The sequence below is a fragment of the Orcinus orca genome, chromosome 3 (genome assembly GCF_937001465.1).
Source record: "Orcinus orca chromosome 3, mOrcOrc1.1, whole genome shotgun sequence".
In the NCBI taxonomy this organism is placed as follows: domain Eukaryota; kingdom Metazoa; phylum Chordata; class Mammalia; order Artiodactyla; family Delphinidae; genus Orcinus; species Orcinus orca.
In genome coordinates, this window is record NC_064561.1 from 10669503 (window position 1) to 10685751 (window position 16249).

At 54.2% G+C, this 16249-nt stretch overlaps 3 protein-coding genes across 11 annotated transcripts in view; 1 reads left to right on the plus strand and 2 right to left on the minus strand.

Moving 5' to 3' along the window:
• Positions 1-60: 60 nt before the first annotated feature.
• NDUFA13 (NADH:ubiquinone oxidoreductase subunit A13) lies at positions 61-7807 on the minus strand. The gene is given in 6 exon segments (XM_004277492.3): positions 61-254; positions 472-541; positions 938-1009; positions 2365-2443; positions 7638-7776; positions 7778-7807. Coding segments are annotated over 6 exon segments (495 nt in total). The 5' UTR covers positions 7793-7807; the 3' UTR covers positions 61-134.
• TSSK6 (testis specific serine kinase 6) lies at positions 7744-9556 on the plus strand. The gene has a single exon (XM_004277493.4). The coding sequence runs from the start codon at positions 8585-8587 to the stop codon at positions 9404-9406; it is 822 nt and encodes a 273-aa protein (XP_004277541.1). The 5' UTR covers positions 7744-8584; the 3' UTR covers positions 9407-9556.
• A 3001-nt stretch (positions 9557-12557) lies between these two features.
• Positions 12558-16249, minus strand: part of GATAD2A (GATA zinc finger domain containing 2A) — a 101049-nt gene continuing 97357 nt past the window's right edge. For all 9 annotated transcript variants that reach the window (XM_033401354.2, XM_004277494.3, XM_033401359.2 and 6 more), the window contains one exon: positions 12558-16103. In XM_033401354.2, coding sequence (XP_033257245.2) covers positions 15973-16103 — 131 coding nt within the window. In that variant the 3' untranslated portion in view covers positions 12558-15972. The remainder of the gene's footprint in view (positions 16104-16249) is intronic.

Genomic DNA, 16249 nt, shown 5'->3' on the forward strand with positions numbered 1-16249 from the left:
CCTCCTGTGACACCCCGTAGCCCCCAACCCCCAATCACTCAGTCCCTAGGACACAGGCAGGCCAGTCTCCAGAGCGTTTATTCTCTCCTGGTAGGGAGGGAGTAGGGGTCCAGTGGTCTGAAGGGCACAGGTGCCTACGTGTACCACCTGAAGCCATAGGTGGAGCGGAGAATCTCCTCGTTCGTGCGCAGCCCGTAGAGCTCGCCCATCATGGGGGTCACCCAGCGCGTTGTGTGGAACACAGACTCGCCTACCTGAGGGGACAGAAGGGTATGGGTGGCGGTGCAGCTAACCCCTTAGGCCCATGCAGCCTGCTGGGACCCCACCAGGCCTGGCAGCCACTGTGCCTACACCCAAAACTGCCTTCCCCTTCTGGCACTTGACACCCACTACCCCTCGGCCCCAGGCTTTCTGTGGGAGGCTGCGTTTCTGCAGTGGCCTAGACCCCCGCCCTCCCTGCTGAGGACCCACCTTCCAATCCGGCACGTCCTTCATGATGATCGCCTCCTCCTCCAAGTTCTCCCGAAGCATCTGGAGAACCCTGCAGGGACAGGGTGGGAGGTGGGGGACAGGCCTGACCACCCTGAGGGGCCCCTGCCGAACAAACCTGCCAAATGTGTCCCTGCCCCACCTCCCCATCACCTCCTGCAGCTTTCAACCCTGCGCATGCTGACCCCTCTTCTTTCCTTTCTTCCACTGGCAGACTCTTACTGTCCTCCTGCCCGGCCCCAATGCCCCCTCCTCCAGAAGCCCTTCCATTCTCTCTTGGGTCTCTGCTGCAAATCAAGTTTGGGGCCCTCTCCAAGGACGAGGGCATCCCCTGGAGCCACGTACAAGGTCATGGCTGTCGGTCCCCATGTGTGTTCTGGCCTTATCCCACGCTGCAGGCTGCAGCACTCAGGCCTGTAACCTCCCGACCCTGGCCCCAGCAGCACACCTCCGGTCCTTCTCTGCCTGCAACAGAGGCATCAGTGCAATGCGGGCCTCGAAGTCCTCGATCTGCAGGCGCCTGTGAAACCCCAAAACCAACACTCAGGTCAGACCATGGTGGGATGGGGGGCAGATGATGAGGCCCTTGGACATGCATTACCCTGGAAAGGGGTTTGGGGGAGAGGCAAGCAAGAGGGAAGGGCTTGGGCAGTGGGCTCTGCCCACTGACAGCCTGAGACGGGGGATGGGGGGGCATGCAGTTGACACAGGCGGCGTCAGTCCACAAGACTGCTGGCTTCACACTTTCTTTTCAGTTCAAAACTCTTTTTTAAATCCTAAAAATAGCCCGGGCCTGATGACTGCAGTGAACTGTGGGGAACGTTCATCATGGGGTTCTGGACTTTACAAAATCACATCACTTTCACTGCAAGATAGCCGTGGGGGAGCAAGCATCATGGGCAGCTCCTTTCTTCTCCCTGCTTTTTGGCATCTCCAAGCCACCAGCCCCATCTGTGCTGGGAGGTGTGGGGAGAGCGATGCCCAATGATGTGGCCCAGGGAGTGGCCTCCGGCCCTGTCCCCTCATCACCAGAAATCTCACAGCAGCACAAGGAAGGGTCTGGGTGAACTTCAGCCCCCACCTCAACCCTCCCACCCCCTCCCCATCCCCCAGGACCCAGGGTAGCAGCCCCGCTCCAGGCTGCTGCCCTCACCACAGTCACACACCATGGTTACTACTGGGTCCCTCTGGGAGACTGGGCCTGGTCTTGCCTGTCCAGTGTGGCGGCCCTAGCGTCCAGCACCCGCCAGGTGCTCCTGAGTTCACTCAACAATGCTGATCTCCCTCCACTTGCTAGGCCTTCTCCAGCACCGCCTGTGCTGGGGGTGAGCAAGCTCAAGGTGGGTGCTAAGGACACAGGACACAGAGTGGGAGAGGGTGGAGGGGCCTAGCTCGTTGGGAGCCACTGAGAAGAAGCCACGTGGCGGGGCGTCCGGCAAGCTCAGAGGCGGCAAGAGTCCCAACCAAGGCCGTTGCAGACCTGGGTCCCTTAGGCCCTGTACGGCTGGCCCGGCCACTATCTTGCATGATCTGCTTTTTAAGCCTTTATATCACCATTGCCCGGTCACCACCCACAAAAAGACAAAAACCCCCTAAGAGAGTGCATCACGGGCCTGTCCTTCCACCTCCACCTCTGCTATGCTAACGTGGACCCTCGGGTACCCAGTGGTGGAGGTCAAGGGCACCCAGTAAACATCTGGCGGCGAGCTTCTTGCTTACTAGTCAGTCATTCCTTGAGGGTAAAGCCCAGAAATCGACTTGCTGTGTCAGGGCCTGCACCTACTGAGGCCTGAGGAGTTGACAAGGGGCCCCGAGGTACACTAAGTCCACAGGCACACGTCCCCACCCTCCCATCCTCACCAGCGCAGGGCCTACCTGCGTTCGCGGTTCCACTTCATCATGCTCCAGTACCCAAACAGCAAGGTCCCGATGCCCACGGCGAACATGCTGTAGCCTGTGGGGAGAGGGGGCGCTGCTCAGCACCTGCACGTGGGACAGGCCACCTTGTCCTTTCTTCTCCTGAAGCATAACCCACTCACTGTGCAAACAGTCCAGTAACATGAATGAGGGAGAAGGCAAAAGCCCTCACGAACCCCCTGCCAGAGATGGCCGGTACCATCTCTAATGCCTATTTTTTCAGACTACTTTTTTTTGTCTCTGTGGAAAGTCCACTGGCCCCCTCCCTTGGACACCCCCTCCCCCACAGCTGCAGCCCACTCTTTATCCCATTCACCCACTCTGCGGGCAGGGGCACCAGGCTGCTACACCTCTGCCCCCATGCCAGGGTTCCTGGAAGGTACAGGACGGGCAGAGACTATGAGAGGGCCTGAGGGCCTAAACGTTTATGGCTGGGTGGCCCTGGCCCCGCCACTGACTAGAAGGTCGTTTGGTTCCCTTCAGCCAGCTGGTCCCTGTGGGGAAGGACGGTGTCCATGCTGGGTCCCAGCTCCACGGAGGTCCCGGCTGCCTGGGCCACCTCCCTGTGTGCTGCCCACAGGGGGCTGGATGGGGCTGCTGGAGGCAGGCAGTGCCCTGCAGGGGCTGCCCAGCCACCCCCTGGGCTCCCAGGTGCTGCTTCCTCCCGTCCCAGTAGGGTGGATCCCCTTCCCGGGACCCCAGGAGACAGAGGCTGAAATGAATATTTACTGAGAACCCGTGGGCACCTGTGCTGTAATTCTGACTGACAGGCCGTGGGCCTGCTGGGGTCTTCAGGGAGGTCTGGACGCTTGGGGCCTGGCTGGGGCTGGCTCGTCCTGCACCACCTCATCTTTCAAGCCTCAGTCTCTCCTCTGGACAGAACTCGTGGTTGCTGGGATGAATTGACAAGCTCAGCCAGACCGAGCTCCATTTAACACCCAGTAAAGGACCGGCAAATGGTGGGTAAAGCCACTTCCTGGGACTTGTGGGGGGACAAAGTGGGGGCTCTTTCTTCTTCAGCTCGTCTCCAGCACAAGGCTCCTCTGGCACCTCTGTTGGACCCAGAGATAAATGAAAAACTGGCTCAATTTTTTAATCCCTTTAGTTCAACCTGTTAAAAACATGAGCTCACGGTAAGGCACTTCCATGTTATGGGGGACAAGGTAGCGAGGGCACCCTGGTTCCTGTGCTCAGAAGTAGGACCTCTCCTGAGAGGGCCGAGTGCCCAGGACCGGTCCGTAGTGCACTCGTGGCTCTCCCACAATGGCTGACCACCTGTGTTGGGCACTCAACGTTCTTTCCATTGGGTGGGAGTGTTTCATCAGAGCTGCCCGTTATTTGCAACAGCTGCAGAGAGGCCCGGGGCTGCTTCTTCCGACCCAGCCCCAGGGAAAAGACTGAGAGACTGTCTTTGTGAGGACCTCTTGCCCTCAACATTGGGCACCCATGTGTGGGCCCATCTGTAAGATAAATTCCAAGACTAAGGTAAGGTGGCCTTTAAGATGATGCAGCTCTAACTCATCTATTCCTCATTGACAGTCGTGAGGCCGAGGCCCCAGGTCTTCAGGGGGTGTCTGTGCCTCCAGAGCTGCCAGTCTGGTGGGAGAGGCCAACGAGGGGCATGCCCAGAAGGGGGTGCGGGCCACGTGTAAAGAAGACCTGAATGAATAGAAACGCATCCTGTGTTCATGGATCAGAACTTAACATTGTTCAGATGGCAGCACTCTCCAAACTGAGCTACAGATTCAACAGTCCCCATCAGAATCCCAACCTTCCCGGCCCCCCCCCCCCCCACAGAAATTGACAAGCAGATCGTGAAATTCATATGGAAATGCAAGGGACCAGAATAGCTGAAACAATTCTGAAAAAGAAGAACAAGGTTGGAGGACTCTTCAAACTTATCACGCAGCTGTGTGTACAAGACAGTGTGCCCTGGCATAAGGATAGACATGTACATTGATGGAACAGAGCTGAGAGTCCAGAAATAAACCCTCACATTTATGGTCAATTGATTTTGGACGAGGGTGCCAAGATAATTCAATGGGGACAGAACAGTCTTTTCAGCAAATTGGACCACTGGATAGCTACATGCAAAAGAAGTGTGCTCCTTCCTCCCTCCATACACAAAAATTAACTCAAAATGGATCAAAGACCTCAATGTACTAAGAGCTAAAACATAAAACTCTTAGAAAACAGAGAAGTCATTCTCTGTGACCCTGGATAAGGCAATGGTTTCTTAGATATGACACCAGAAGCACAAGTGACAAAAGAAAAAACAGAACTGGACTTCGTTGAAATTTAAAACTTTTGTGCTGCAAATGACACCATCAATGAGCTGAAAAGACAACCCACAGACTGGAAGAAAGTATTTGCAGATCATATACCTGATAAGGGAATGGTATCCAAAATATATAAAGAACTCTTAAAACTCAATAATAAAATGACTAACCACCCAATTAAAAATGCATAAAGGATTTGAACAGAAATTTCTTCAAGGAAGCTATACAAATGGCCAATAAACACATGAAAAGATGTTCAACATCGTTAGTCCCTAGGGAAATGCAAATCAACGCCACACTAGATACCACCTCACACCTACTAGGATGGCTAAAAGTTTTTTAAATGGAAAGTAATTAGTGTTGTCCAGATGCAGAGAAATTCGAACTCCCGTACATTGCAGGTGGGAACGTAAAATGGTACAGCCAACTTGGGAATAGTCTGGCAGTTCCTCACAATGTTAAATAGGGAGTTACGATGTGACCCAGCAATTCCACTCCACCTCAGAGAAAGGAAACATATGTTCACACAGAAACCTGTACAGGAATGTTCACAGCAGCACTGTTCGTAACAGCCAAAAGGTGGAGACAACTCAAATGTCCAACAAGTGGTAAATGGACACACAAAATGTGGTCCATCCATACAAGAGTATTATTCAGCCATAAAAAAGAATGAAGCACTGAAACACTACAACATAAGCATTAAAAACGTGCTGAGAAGTCACACAAAAAGGACACAGAGTGAATGATGCCATTTATATGAGAGGCAAATCCACAGAGACAGAAAGCACTAGCTTGTCAGGGGCTGGGAGAGAATGTGGAGTGACTGCTAACGGGTAGAGCATTTCTTCTTGGGGTGATGAAAATTTTGTAAATTTAGATCATGGCGATGGTTGCATACCTGTGAATAGACTCAAAATTGGTGATCTGTACACATGAAATGGGTGAACTGTATGGTATGGCATGTGAATCTCAATAAAAATGTTAAAGATACCAGAAAAAAAGAAAGGGCCACTCACTGGGTGCAGGTGGGAGTGGAGAGAGGAGAGCTGGAGGTGAGAGATAAAGGGAAAAGGTGGGGGTAGCAGTCACTTCGGTAGCAGCATGGATTAAAGGCGGCCTGAGCCAGCTTGGCATGTTCTGGGATGTTGGCACTGAGTGGGCCATGCAGAGAAAAGGGGAGTCGGTGCCAGGCTTGGGGCCACAGTGCCTTGACAAGAGCAAGACTGATTGGGAGAGGGCAGCTGTGGATAAGGCTGGAGGACAGAGGACAAGGGCAGGGTGTAAGACAGACTGTAGGGCCTTTGCATTTACTGTTCCCTCTGCCTGGGGAAATCCTTTTCAGAGAGGTCCTTTCGCCCATTCTGGCTAAAGCAAGCCCCAGTTATCCTAGGCCTCGGCACTGACCATAATGGGAAATTATGGAGTGATGTGTCTGTCTCCTCAGCTAAACAGTGAACTCCTCAGGACACAGCCCAGCACCACGGATGCACTTAACAATTACTAAATGCAGGTACATAAACGAAGACCACATCCCAGAAAGGAATGTGGTCTTATATTCCTCACCCCTCTGCAACCAGGAAAGACTGGGGGGGGTCTGTATGTGCTGCAATGAAAGTTGGTGTCAAGGGCTGTGATGGGAGACCCAACCCCAACTGGTGGTATCTGAGGCACACGGGAGGCACTGCTGTATTATTAACTGATAGAGGACCGGGATATGGGCCACATTTGTCACTTAAAAATGAAAGAGATGCTGACTGTGGGAAGCCCAGGGAGACCCAAGGGCTAGGGTCCTTCTGCAGCCTGGTCACAGAACTATCCATGTATAAAAGACCTCATGTCACACACCCGAGGAGTGCACTGACCTGGGTGTTAAGAAGAGACTCAAAGATTGCTTTATATTTGTTGAATCTAGGAATGAGTCTAGAGTCGAGTGCCCATGTGGTGCCAAATCTAGTCTGTAACCTGTTTTTGTATGTCCCTCGGGCTAAGAACACTTTTAGGTTTGCAAAGTTGAAAAAAAAAGCAGCAATAGTGGATAAAGACCATCTGGCAGAGAAAGCACGAACTATTTAGCCGGCTCTTTACGGAAAAAGTTTGCCAACCTTTGTTCTGGATTAGAAAAAAGCCAAGAAGGGGCAGGAGAAGACCTGAGTTTTCACCTGACAGTAACTTTTCTAATGTCTGAATTATAACTTTTTTTTTTGAAACCATGCCCATGAATTTTTTTGCTTTTTAATTGAGGCATAATTTGCACAACATGCGCATGGTTAAATGTAAAGTTCAATGACTTGCAACAAAGTATTCATTCTTAACTCGTTTTACATTTTTTGTATTTCTCTGTTATCCTTGGGTGCAGAGTATGGGCGCCTTTTACTTTCTCGCTTACATTTTTTTGTGTTAAACCCAATAAAAAATTTTAAAACGTTACTTAGAACCCTGGACAATTTTAAGAACACATAATTCTGGGATAGCCTGAAGTTGGGGGCCACCAGAGAGTAACCACTGCACAGAACATCTTCTCTTTTTTTTTTTTCAGACCATCTTTTAAATTCCCTCGGTATTCCGGGTTTCGGCCCCAGCTTTGCTCTGGGTGGCCCCGTGGGGAGGTCGCATCCTCTCTCGGGCCTCAGTTTCCCCACCTGTGAAACTGGAACGTGGCGGAAGGATCGCGGCGCGGGCTAAATTAACCTCAGTTTCATCAATTGTAAAATGGGAATAATTAACGGGACCGACCTCTTGGGCTGTTCCGAGGAGGCAAAGGGCTTAGTAAATGCTCGACAAACTGCAGCAGTTGTCGTTATTGTTAGTACTGAAGCTGTTGGGGATCCTGGAACTCCGCTTCCCGTCATATGGAGAGGGAAACTGAGGCCCGCTAGACTCCCCGGCGTCCCGACCCCGCCGAGGCACCCAGAAGGCCCAGACCCTGACACCCCGGCGCAGGGCGACACTGACCCGACAGTCCCCGACGCGGAAGGTTCCGCTTGTAGTCGATAGGGCCGTAGCCCCCCAGCGGGGGCATGTCCTGCTTCACCTTCGACGCCGCCATACTTACAGAACCCTGCACTTCCGGTCGCGGGAGGAAGTTACGCAACGGCGGCCAACGCCATAATGAGTGTGGCGGAAGCTGCCGCGCCGGTCTCGCACACGGCTGCGAAACCTAGGGCGCTGGTGCACCTACCTACCCCGGTGCACCTACCTACCCCAGTGCGTGAGAGAGCTCGGATAGCTGGGCCCGGGATCGACTGCACGCCCCAGCTGCGGCCGTAGAGTCCTTATTTTCTCTTCTCCCACACGGGGCGTGGCTTAGTCGGTGTCAAAGCCTGCAGCCCGTCCGGTCGCCAGGGTCCTTGCACCAAAGGACCACCCATTCACCTTACCTCTGGGGCGATGTGCAGGCCAGTTAGAAACCCTCAGATCTCTTCCCCATTTTCTCCCCCTCGGGGGGCCCTGTGGGCAGCCCAGGGCTTCACAGGGTCAGGGCTGAGTACAGAAGTTGGGGGACGGCTGCTACTCAGATTCGGACTCATGAGGAGCCGCCCCAATCCCAGGCACGGATTCCACTCCCCGTGGTGGTCGGGACTCCTTGCTAGTGTCCTCTCATCGGGAACTGGACCATTCAGCGTGATCATGAGTCACAAAGCCCTAGCTAGGGCCTTGGGGGGCACCACGGGGCGGGGTCTGGGGCCCCACCCCGAGGCGGGGTGACGCCCGCGTTCACTTCACAAGGCAGAAATTGTTACCTAGGCAATAAAGGGCACCGCGGCGGTGGGGGCCCGGGAGTGGGCACATGGGGGTGGGGGTGTGCAGGTGCCAAGTGCCATGGGTTAGGCCCGAGATAGGAGTCCGGCCGCCCACCGACAGCAGCCGCCTCCTGCTCCCCACGCGCTTCAGGCGCCACCATGTCGGGCGACAAGCTTCTGAGCGAACTCGGCTATAAACTGGGCCGCACGATAGGCGAGGGCAGTTACTCCAAGGTGAAGGTGGCCACGTCCAAGAAATACAAGGGCCCGGTGGCCATCAAGGTGGTGGACCGGCGGCGCGCGCCGCCAGACTTCGTCAACAAGTTCCTGCCACGCGAGTTGTCCATCCTTCGGGGCGTGCGGCACCCGCACATCGTGCACGTCTTCGAGTTCATCGAGGTGTGCAACGGGAAGCTGTACATCGTGATGGAGGCGGCCGCCACCGACCTACTGCAGGCCGTGCAGCGAAACGGGCGCATCCCCGGGGGGCAGGCACGCGACCTCTTCGGGCAGATTGCCGGTGCTGTGCGCTACCTGCACGACCACCACCTGGTGCACCGCGACCTCAAGTGCGAAAACGTGCTGCTGAGCCCTGATGAACGCCGCGTCAAGCTCACTGACTTCGGCTTCGGCCGTCAGGCGCATGGCTACCCCGACCTGAGCACCACCTACTGCGGCTCGGCCGCCTACGCGTCGCCCGAGGTACTCCTCGGCATCCCCTACGACCCCAAGAAGTACGACATATGGAGCCTGGGTGTTGTGCTCTACGTCATGGTCACCGGGTGTATGCCCTTCGACGACTCCGACATCGCCGGCCTGCCCCGGCGTCAGAAGCGCGGCGTTCTCTACCCCGATGGCCTCGAGCTGTCTGAGCACTGCAAGGCCCTAATAGCCGAGTTGCTGCAGTTCAGCCCGACGGCCAGGCCCTCCGCGAGCCAAGTAGCGCGCAACTGCTGGCTGCGTTCGGAGGACTCCGGCTAGAAGCCGGGGCTCCCACCATTCCTGCCGCCCCGAGCACTGCGCAAGCGCAGCGCACGCGCAAGAAGCGCGCTTCCGGAGTTCCGCGAAGCCGCCGCGCGACACTGCGCACCCGCCCTTTCCTCTTTGCCACTTCGACGCCGTGGGCGGCAGTCGACCCCGTTTGGAATGCAGCTCCTCCGCCACGATCCCAAGAGAAGAAGCTTCCTCGGTTCCCCGAGGGAAGGCCCCCGGGAAGGGGCAGGACGAGAGGAGAGGGAAACGTTGCCCCCGTGCGGAATGAGCGACCGCTACGCGGCCGGCAGTGGCTGCTTGGAGAAGCTGCTGGCGAGCGGACGCGCGCGGAGGGCGTCTGTCCACAGCCAGCCGCGCATGCCGGTGAGGGACGGCGCGCTCCAGGCGCTGCCCCCCTTGGAACTTGGAATAAACTCGCTCTTTCTCGCACCTGGCTCTAGCGACGCCCCCTTTTACGGAGCTGGGGGGAGGGGATCGCTCCCTGGGAGAAGGCAGGCGCGGGCGCCCCATTTTAGAGAAAGGTTTGTAGAGGTTCTTGCTACAGGTCTGAAAAGGGAGTTGGAAGGATTCGAACCCAGACCTTTCGGGCTCCCCATCTTGGGCAGACTCGAAGGGGCTTTGAGTCGTCCCCGGCGTCGTAATGCTCCTGGGAATGGAGGTGCTGGACTAGGGAGCAAGAACCCCAGCACCCTTCTGGTGTTTAAGGATGGTACAGCAAGGGGCGGGGGTCGCCTGTCCCTACAGAAACAGCATTTGCAAAAGAGAAAATTGATGCCCACACCGGTATCACTTGCCCAAGAACAGCCAGGATTTGCACCTAGATATGTCTGAAGTGGGGTGGGGAGGTGGTGGAAGCTCTCCTTAGTGAGGGTCCCTTCTTTGGTGAGGGTTAAGAGCTTCGGGGAAGAGTCGAGGGTGGGGCATTTGTCTGAGGGTTCATTCTTTACTCTGTTCATTCATGCATTTTTTTTGAGCGCCTGCTGTGTGCCAGGCTCTGGGACTCAGCCAAATGGCTTGGATTCATCCCTGCTGTCAGTGAAGGGAGCAAGTGAAAAGTAAAATAAAAGAATGGCGTGAAAATAAAATAATTGTAAGTTGTTGCTAAATGCCAGGTGGGGGTGAGCAAGGAGGGACTGAAGGGAACGCCATTTGAGCTAAGCCGGGAAGGAATCAAACACTGGAAACAGCAAAAGGAGTGTTCCAAGTGTTCCCAAGACAAGATGGAGCTGGTGTGTTTGAGTAATGCTAGGGACTCCTGTAGCTGGAATGGAGGGGGAAAGGAGGTGGAGAGGTAAAAGGTGTGTGTCTGGTATCTGGAGAGGGACCCCACAGGGCCTGGGGGAGCTTGGGGGTTATTTTGCCTGTGATGAGGTTACTGGGTTTGGTGACAGTGGCTGTTGTCATTTGGGGTGTATGGGAAACACCTCCCTAGGCCCTTCCTACCTGCCTCCACCAGAGCCCCACAGTACCTGAGGAGGGTGGTCATTTATGGGTCTGACCATACCCCACCCCTTGCTCCCTCACCCTCCATGGCTCTCAGGTGTCCTGGGGATTGTGTGCCACCTCTCCCCTCACTCCCTTCAAATAGGCTGTGGCCCCAACCCCCTCATTTTGCAGAGGAAGAAACAGGCTAAGAAAGGGGAAATGACTTGCTCACTCAATAAAAGCCACATCCTTCTCCCCTTGCCCCTAAGGTCCAGCCACACTACTCTCCTTTGTCCTCAACCTGCCTTGCTTGGTCTCACCTCTGAGGCTTTGCACAAGCTGCTCCCACTCCCTGCACCACTTTTCCCCTCCCTTCACGCGAGACTTGGCCTAAAAAGGTCACCTCCCGTGATACCCCATTCTTTCCCTCCTCACCCTTGTCTCAAGGTGTGATCCCAATGCCTGGGGCATGGCACATGCCTTTTTCTGTCCACTGATTGATCTGTGTAAGCAATGGGCCTGGGGTCCTCCTGCCTCACGGCCACACCCACAACTCAGTTCAGAGGGGACAAGGTCTCAGGGACCAGGGCTGGTGTCCCATTTATTAGCTGGATAAGATGCATGAGACTTGCCCTCTGTCCACGGAGGAGCTTGTGCCTAATCCAGCAAAGACTCACTTGAAGGCTGGCCGTGGAACCCCGGAAGCGGGCTTCTCTCAGCCAGTGTCGGGGTGTGGGGCACCAGTCATTATGTGTCACGGGTGGAGGACAGGGTTGCGTTTAATTTCAGTCATGTCTTGTACCAGTTCTATGCCTTGCCCAGGCTAGTCATGGCCACGGGGGAGGCTGGAGGCAGAGATGCCCCAATAACAAGAAACAGCAAAATATATAAGTAGGGCTTCCCTGGTGGTGCAGTGGTTGAGAGTCTGCCTGCCGATGCAGGGGACGCGGGTTCGTGCCCCGGTCTGGGAGGATCCCACGTGCCGCGGAGCGGCTGGGCTCGTGGGCCGTGGCCACTGGGCCTGCGCATCCGGAGCCTGTGCTCCGCGGCGGGAGAGGCCACAGCAGTGGGAGGCCCGCGTACCGCAAAAAAAGAAAAGAAGAGAAAAAATATATAAGTAAATAAAAGCACCTAGGAAAACAGGGTGACATTTACTGCACATTGGAATTCACCAAAGTGCTTACAAGTCTCATTTTTGTGAATAAAATTTTGAAAGTGTGTCAACCTCTGAAAACAAATTTTCACCAGAAATTGTTCATTTCGGAGCCAGCCGGGTGGCTCCCACCCTCTGTGCTTAGAATCTAAGCACATCATGTCCTGCAGCAGACACCCAATGCCGTGCCAATCCAGAAAAGCCCACCACTCTGGGGTGGAGGCTGGTGATGGCTAGGAGCCAGGCCGATGGGCAAAACCCACTACATTCTCACTGCACTCCCCCAGCGCTGTGGGTAAACGGGCCACAAAGCCCCAGGTTCTGGTGGAAATGGAGGCCCAGAAGCAAGGGTGCGGAACCCAGTTAGGGGAAGACTAAATACCCATGACAAGTGAGGCCTGAAAGAAGCCCAAGAAGCAGGTGTCCTCTCCTTTCCTTTGCCTCCCCGTCAACCAAGCACCCTGCTGTCCCTTCCCAAGTTTCCAAGCTGCCCCAAAGCCGCGACAAAAACGTGGGATACCAGGGCTGAGGGGACGAAAAAAAAAATACAGCCAACACATCATCCATTTCTTTATTGTCCTTCAGATTCTAAAACTTCCTCATGACACAATGTATAGCCATTGATTCCAGCGTCTTTGTTTACTGGAACTTCTGTTCCGGTTTGGTGGGAGATTATTTTTTTAAACATTTATTATCAAAGACTTAGAGTCACAATAAATACAAGTGACAATCTCCTCCCCCCAACCAAAACAAACCACCTCCCAAATACCCTACACTAGTGTGACTATTATACTTTTCTTTGTTAAGGATTATAAAACTTTAGCTGTCCTTTAAGAAAAAAAAAAAGCTCAGTCCAAGTTCTTTAGGCAAACGCCATGTGCAGCATAACTAGGCATCAAAGAAAAACCCTATGGCAGAGCAGCAAGGACTGTCTTTCCCATTATTTACACCCCTGTGATGATAATGTATTATTTATATAGAAAACTCCTCCCCGTGTCTCTCCACCCACAGGAGAGTGATTTGTGGGACACAGGAGCCACAGGATGCAGCAGGGGTGTACTGTCGCCTCTTTCATTCCCTCTGCACTGGAGTGAGCTTTTGCTTCCTGAAGATCTTATAGTACAGACAGGACCAGAGCCGCGCCCTGCCCCACCCCCGGCCCCCACTCCCCGCCTCCCGAGGAGAGGCCACAGTTGACCTTGTCAAAGGTGTCGGTCCCAACAGTACACATGGGACACCGAGGACTGGAGTCCCCATGACATGGTCAGGATGGCCAGAGCCGTGGGCAGCTCCAAGTGGACGCACAGTTATCTGTGAGAGCATCCACGTGCACACTCGGGCCCACACAGGCAGCCACTTCAGATGGGGAAGTGAGCTTGGTGAACCCCACACCCGAGTCCACAGAACAGCTGACGTTTTGAATAGTTTCCAGTTGCCATCGGGGGTTCCTGTCACAGATTCCCGGGCAGTTACAATTGTCATTTGGGACTGGAGGCTCCCACATTCTCTGGTTCTCCTGGGAACCAGATCCTCTCAGCCTACAAACTCCCAGAACTGTAGCCAATTTTGAGGCGTGGGCTTTGGGGCTGGGAGAATACCCTTAATGTTAATATCCTTCCCGTATTCAGAGAGGTATTTAATGCCTTTTCTTGCGACATTATAAATTTCATCACAGAACCATGCACTTGAGGCTTATAGAAGTTACACTGCAAAGGGGAAATTAAAGGGAAAAAGGGGGGAGATAGAAGTTTTGAGACAGTAGAAATGAATAAAGATTAAGGCATCTCACGTTCTTGACCCCCTTTTAAAAAGCTACATTTATGTCACAGTATGTCCTACTATGGGAATGTTCCTGCAAATGCTGGGCTGCAGGAGGCAGAGACAGGGTCAGGGCCCGGCCATCCCATCCTCCGCCTGTGGTGGTCAGTTTGTACTGAACTCACGAGGCCTATTCAACAGCCTGGAGAAGTCTGGCCAGGTGAGGTGAGGAGAGGTGGTTCCTGAGCATAGTGGAGAGTGAGGTTCTGATGGGGACGGGGCTCGGGGCCAAAGCAAGTGGCTCAGTTTGAGCCCTGGAGTCACAGACCCAGTCAGCCCCCGCGGGGGTGCAACAACGATGGTGCACCCCCAGTGCAGAGGTGATCTTGGCCCAGACGCCTGAGTTGCTGCATAGGACTGAGGTCAGTTTGCAGGGGAGGCCAGCGGGCACTCCTTCTTGGAGGATTTGGAAAATTTGGCCCATGTCATTGAACAGAGAGAGCTAACAGCTCAGAGTAGTATAAGACAGGTATTTATTTGCCAGGCACACAGAAAAATGAGAGGAATAGAAATGCTTGCATACTCTTGATTTTTTGGTGTAAAAACACACCCTTCCCCGCTCCCCCACCCCTCCTGAAGGTCAATTTCCCCTTTCCCCCAAATCCCTGGATCTTGGAATGAAAGCCACCCTTCTCCTGCCCTCCCCTCCTTCAGCCCATCTACATTATGTACTCAAAAATCAATGAAAAATTTAGGATTTTACACAACAAAAAATTAGAATGCTTTGGAAAACTAGTTCTACGGCATGTCAAAAATGTCCTCTAAACACTGATAGTCACACAACATGGGGGGGGGGGCGCGGCGGCGGTTAAATGAGCCTTTATTAGAATGTTGCAGCAGTGTATTCGAAGAAGGTGGCCCTACAAAATAAGGATTTTAAATTAAGTCCCTAACTGCATGGATAGTAAAACCAGGGCTGGGGCTGAAGTGAGGAGCAGCATACCCCATCTACACACACGTGTGCACATACACATGACACCCTCACACCTGCACAGAGCTGGCCCATGTGCAGCACACACACAACAGCTTCTGCCTTTCCTCATGGACCGATTTTTAAGGAGTGGGAGAAACCAAAACACAACACAACTAAAAGCAGACCTGATCCTTTGTAAGACATTTCTGTAGACTCTAGGCGGGGGCTTAAAAAAAAAAAAAAAGTCTGAAGGCAAACCCTGGCAGCATGGCCCTGCTTTAAGGGAAGGTTCTAAACTAGACCCAAACATGAACCCTGAAGTCTGGGGTGGGGGTGCAGGGGCGCCTCCCCACCCAGACACACCTGACAGAAGCACAGGCCAGGGCTTAGGATGTTGTCCATCAAAGTAAGTAGGAAAAGAAAAGGATTTAATAAAATAAACCACCACAACAAAAAAACACAACAGCCAGCCCCTCCAACTTCCCGCTCAGGCTCTGGATGTTGCTGCCGATTCTCTCCTCCCTACTCTGCTGACGGTTCTCGGCTTCCAGGATCCCGGGCTCTCTGGCTGGGTCCGGGTTGCAGTTTGTTCTTCTGCTTAAGTGTGGAAGGTCGGGGGTCTCTGGGACGAGCAGCAGCAGAGGCCTTCTGCTGGAGCAAGGGCTGGGTGGTCAGAGGCCCACCCTCCAGGGCATGGGGGCCGTGCTTGGCAGGGAAGGTCTGCACGGTTTACATTAAACTCCATCATCGTGAGGTGATTTAAAAAAAATCTGTCAACCTAGAGATTGCCATGAAGGAAGGCAGTCAAAGATTAGGAGGCTAAGACAGAGGGAAAAGCAAAAACAAAACAGAATGCTCCGCTCAACTTCAGAAGCCCCGGGCGCCATTGCCCGAGCGTGTCACAGTGTCTAGGGTGAGCCGTCCATGTGCCCTTCAGGGGGCCGAAGGAGAGGGCGAGGAGCAGAACCAGCCCCCAAGGTCCGCTTTTCTGCTGGTGTTGGGCAAACTAAAGGCAAAGAAAGGAAGAAAGCCCATGGGAAAGGTCCCCAGTAATAATCCTGGTCCACCTGTGAAGTGGTCCCCCCACGTCGATGAGACTTTGCAGCCAAGATCGGAACTCTCACTTCCGCAGCGCGGCCGGCGCTTACTCGCCCTCTCGGGCAGCAGGGTGTCTTCCCGAGTGGAGGGTGGTGGGGCCAGGTGGGAGGGAGGAGGGAGCCTGTTCTCCACTGGGCCCGGCTCGCACTATTTCCACATGGCCGACTGGGGGATGGAGCGTGGCGGGATCATGTCCAGGAGGTACTCCCGCTGGCGGTCCACAGCTGAGGAGGTCTTGTGCACCGTCAAGCTCGGGCTGACAAATGCAAGGGCCCCGCCTGCAACAGAACAGAGCAACAGGCCACAACAGCCCCAGTCAGGGGGAGGCTCCTGGGAGGACCCCAGCCTCAGCTGGGCCCACTGAGCAAAGGTGGTTCAAATACCAGCCTTGAAGCTGAAGAGAATTTAATAACTCAATCGCTTT